Raw genomic sequence first — 4,266 nt, 5'->3', positions numbered from 1 at the left:
CCAAATTAAGATGGTAAGACCTCTGAGACCAAATTTCTGACTATGTGTACCCCTTCCCAACCACTCACAGAATGGATCACATGCCATTATGTTGAGGTGACCACTTAATTGCTCTCTGCATTTTTGAAAGAAAATTATGATTTTTGCCACTGATTTAGCCATATGAAACTCATCTCATTACCCTTTTTGGGGTCTGAAGCTGCTGTCTCTAAAAGTGCCATCTCATTGTGCTTTGTATCAGCCAGTGCTGGAGAAATCTTGAATAGCTTATGTACAAAACTTTTTAAATTTTATATTATTTTAAAACTTTGCTTCTTTGGGTTTGGGGTGCCCTGGCCACCCCATCTGGCTGTGAGAGCCTACAGTTTGTGGGCTGGCAGTGTGCTGATCTTTGAAGTTTCTTTCCCTTCCCAGTCCCCACTTTTTGGTAAGGTTTCTATGAAGTCTGTTAGGTGTACATCCTGCAGCTTATTGACTTAAAATTTACTCTCCTTTGGTGTGGTCTTTTTGGGGCCGATTGGGAGAAAGAGAAACCAATAGTGTACCTGTTTTGATACTGCATATTGATAAGTGTCTTTTTGAAATAAAGAACCAGTCCCTCTCTCAGACCTATTTGGGTTTTATTTATTATACCAAATGTGCTTTTTCCACAGAAGCTTTGAGTATTGGTTTAAACATCAGATCTTTGTGGGTGGGTAGCAACAGAATTTAACATGGAGCAAATGTTTTGTTTCATCATCTATAAAATGGAAATGGTGTGTATTGTCAGGGTAAATGTGAAGATTTAGAGGCCTTTTATACATAGGTTATGTAACACTGGCATCTTCAGGCTGACCTATACATTTTTCTTTACAACCAATGCTTTCAGCCGGGCTTGATGGCTCACCCTGTAATCCCATGCCTTTGGGAGGCTGAGGTGGGTGGATTGCCTGAGCCCGCGGGTTCAAGACCCGCCTGGGCAGCGAGACCTCATCTCTACAATAAATCAAAAAATCAGCCGGGCGTGGTAGCGCATGCCTGTAATTCTGGCTACTTGGAAGGCTGAGGTGGAAGGATCACTGGAGCCCAGCAGGTCAAGGCTGCGGTGGCCGGGAGCAGCCACTGCACTCCAGTCTGGGCGACAGAGTGAGACTCAAAAAAAACCCAAAAAAACTCAAAAAAAACCCAAAAAAACAAAAAACAACCAATGCTTTCATATAAAAATGAATTTATTATGCTTTTTTTTTTTGGCATCTTACTCTGTCACCCAGTCTCAAGTGCAGTGGCATGCTCATGGCCACTGCAGCCTCGACCTCCTGCTGGGTTCAGGCGATCCTTTCACTTCAGCCTTCCAAGTACCAGGAACTATAGGCACATGCTATCATACCCACCTTATTTTTTTATTTATTGTAAAGATGAGGTCTCACCAAGTTGCCCAGGCTGGTCTTGAACCCCTGAGCTCAGAGAGTCCTCTCACCTTGGCCTCCCAAAATGTTGGGATTACAGGCTTGAGTCACCGCGCCCAGCCTATTATGCTTTTGAAACAATATGTTATGCTCCTATAAATGCCCTGAAACAATCTTATAGTTAATATTTTGTTGGACAGTTGGAGAAAATTTGAGAAGTGTCCTCAGAGTATTGACTTAGAGGCAGGCTATATGAGTGGATAGTTGTTTTTTGTGTTTTTTTTTTATTTGAAGTCTCACTCCGTCACCCAGACTGAAGTGCAGTGGCACGCTCCCAGCCACTGCAGCCTCCAGCTCGCTGGGCTCTGCTGATCCTTCCACCTCAGCCTTCCAAGTAGCTGGGACTACAGGCGCGCGCTACCACGCCCGGCTAATTTTTTAAATTATTGTAGAGATGAGGTCTCGCCAAGTTGCCCAGGCGGGTCTCGAACCCACGGGCTCAGGCAATTCACTCACCTCGGCGTCCCAAAGCGCTGGGATCACAGGCTGAGCTATCGATCCCGGCCGAGTGGATAGTTTTCAAACCTCGGCGTCCCAAAGCGCTGGGATCACAGGCTGAGCTATCGAGCCCGGCCGAGTGGATAGTTTTCAAAGCTGCCTTTGGGACGCCGGTCTCTGCCATTTCCTTCACTCTAGCCTGGTGGCCAGACATGAATCTGACTTCTAGTAAAAAACTGCACAGCTTCCTTGACAGGGTCCAGCTGTTTATACTAGAGAATGCAAAATTTTCCATATATAGACATGGACCGATGCTGACTGGAAATTATTGCAAAAAAAAAAAAATTTTTTTTTTTTAAGGAGCCAAACATGTTGAGTGACATAAAGAGAAATTAAACTGGGAAAGATTAGTCATTTTTGTGGGGGAGGGATTTTCTGCATGTTCCTTAATCCTGGCCGGGCGCGGTGGTTCACGTCGGAAATTACAGCACTTTGGGAGGTCAAGGTGGGAGGATCACTTGAGGCCAGGCGTTTGAGACCAGCCTGGGCAATATGGCGAGACATTATCAACAAAAAACTGATGTCCAATATTTTAGAAAGCCCGTCAGGGAGACAGCTGGGATGGTGCCGAAATTTTCTCTGATGTTGGCTTGCCGAAGGACTGCGTTTAAAAATACCCACAATTCTGAGCAAGCAGCAGGGCCCGCCTCCTGTGACGTCACGCCTGTGGATTGGCTGACGGGGCAGCGGGCGCGGCTGTAGTTGAGCGGGAACCTGCGACCCGATAGTCGCCATGGCTGGCTCTGGGGCACCAGGTTGCCAAGGCTTCGGGCTCTTATTCTGCTGGCCTCTACACCGTCTCCTGTGGCTGCTTCTGTTGGTACTTGAGGCCTTGGCCAACAAGCTTAACGTGCCACAGGTGTTGCTGCCCTTCGGCCGGGAGCCAGGCCGGGTGCCCTTCCTGCTGGAGGCACAGCGGGGCTGCTACACTTGGTGAGGGGTGGGGAGGTTACAAGGGCATGCACCCCACGCTGTCCAGGAAGGATGAGAGCAGTTCCCGCTGCAAAACCCCACAGCTTTGTGGTCACTCGCAAAGGGGCCTACCCTGGGGAGGAGGAGGGTATGGTGTCAGTGGGGATGGAGGAGTGTGCCCTACTTGGGATATCAAGTTGGGTGAGGGTCCACGTGTGAGAAATTCTCGACTTGTGAGTCTGGCCTTTACACTGTGTGTTGTGGAGGGGAGTCACTGGGAGCAGCTCAAGGGCACAAGGAAGCCCGTGCTGGAGGCCACAGTTACCGATGACTCCCCAATGTGAGGAACTTAAGATGTGAACAACTAAGGGTGAGAAGGAGTTCCCCAGATCTGAGGAAATTTCTGTAGGAGCAGAAAAACTTGGGGTCTCAGTGTCCCCGCTACTTAAATATGGTAAGCTAGTCAATGTAAGGAGGTCTGAAAACACAACAGCTAATAATTGAGTGTTAAATAAGTGCTTTGCATGTTAACTCTTCTCTTTTTACAGTCTTACGGAGTAGGTACTGTCACTCCCATTTTACAGATGAGGAATGTGAGGCCCGAGACCCTGAAATGTAAAATTCCGGGAATATGGAAAGATTCATCATGGGTGGAGATGAGATCTGCTTGTAATATAGAAATTGCCCACCTGGGGCACCAAGGGTACCCACTTAAGTGTGAGGACAAGCCGGGCTCGGTGGCTCAGCCTGTAGTCCCGCACCTTTGGGAGGCTGAGGTGAGTGGATTGCCTGAACCCACGGGTTCGAGACCCGCCTGGGCAGGCGAGACCTCATCTCTACAATAAATCAAAAAAATTAGCCGGGCGTGGTAGCGCGCGCCTGTAGTTCCAGCTACTTGAAAGGGTGAGGCGGAAGGATCGCTGGAGCCCAGCAGGTTGAGGCTGTGGTGGCCCGGTTGAGACTAGAAGGAAGGAAGGAAGGAAGGCAAGCTATTCCCTCCATTCATCCAAAAATATTAAAAATTCTTTGGTGTTTTGAGTTGAACTCATACCTCATTATTTAGGTGGCTTTTCCATCCTAGATATCAGCAGCCCCATTTCTAAGATTAGGAGAAACTCATTCCCCTTGATGTGGTAGCTCACGCCTATGGTCCCAGCACTTTGGGAGGCCGAGGTGAGAGGATTGCCTGAGCCCAAGGATTCAAGACCAGCCTGGGCAACTTGGCGAGACCTCATCTCTACAATAAATCCAAAAAAGTAGTCAGGCGTGGTGGCACATGCCTGTATTTAAAACTACTTGGAAGGCTGAGGCAGAAGGGTTACCTGAGCCCAGCAGGCCGAGGCTGCAGCGGTTGTGAAAGTGCCACTGTACTCCAGCCTGGGCGACAGTGAGACTCCAACCCCCCCCAAAG

At 48.5% G+C, this 4,266-nt stretch overlaps 1 protein-coding gene across 2 annotated transcripts in view; it reads left to right on the top strand.

Moving 5' to 3' along the window:
• Positions 1-2,603: 2,603 nt before the first annotated feature.
• Positions 2,604-4,266, top strand: part of NUP210L (nucleoporin 210 like) — a 125,762-nt gene continuing 124,099 nt past the window's right edge. For both annotated transcript variants that reach the window (XM_008060522.1, XM_008060521.1), the window contains exon 1: positions 2,604-2,876. In XM_008060522.1, coding sequence (XP_008058713.1) covers positions 2,677-2,876 — 200 coding nt within the window. In that variant the 5' untranslated portion in view covers positions 2,604-2,676. The remainder of the gene's footprint in view (positions 2,877-4,266) is intronic.

This window comes from Carlito syrichta, unplaced genomic scaffold, assembly GCF_000164805.1.
Source record: "Carlito syrichta isolate Samal-C Ts95f unplaced genomic scaffold, Tarsius_syrichta-2.0.1 Scaffold304639, whole genome shotgun sequence".
NCBI classification, from domain to species: Eukaryota; Metazoa; Chordata; class Mammalia; order Primates; family Tarsiidae; genus Carlito; species Carlito syrichta.
This window is presented reverse-complemented; position numbering and strand designations above follow the sequence as displayed.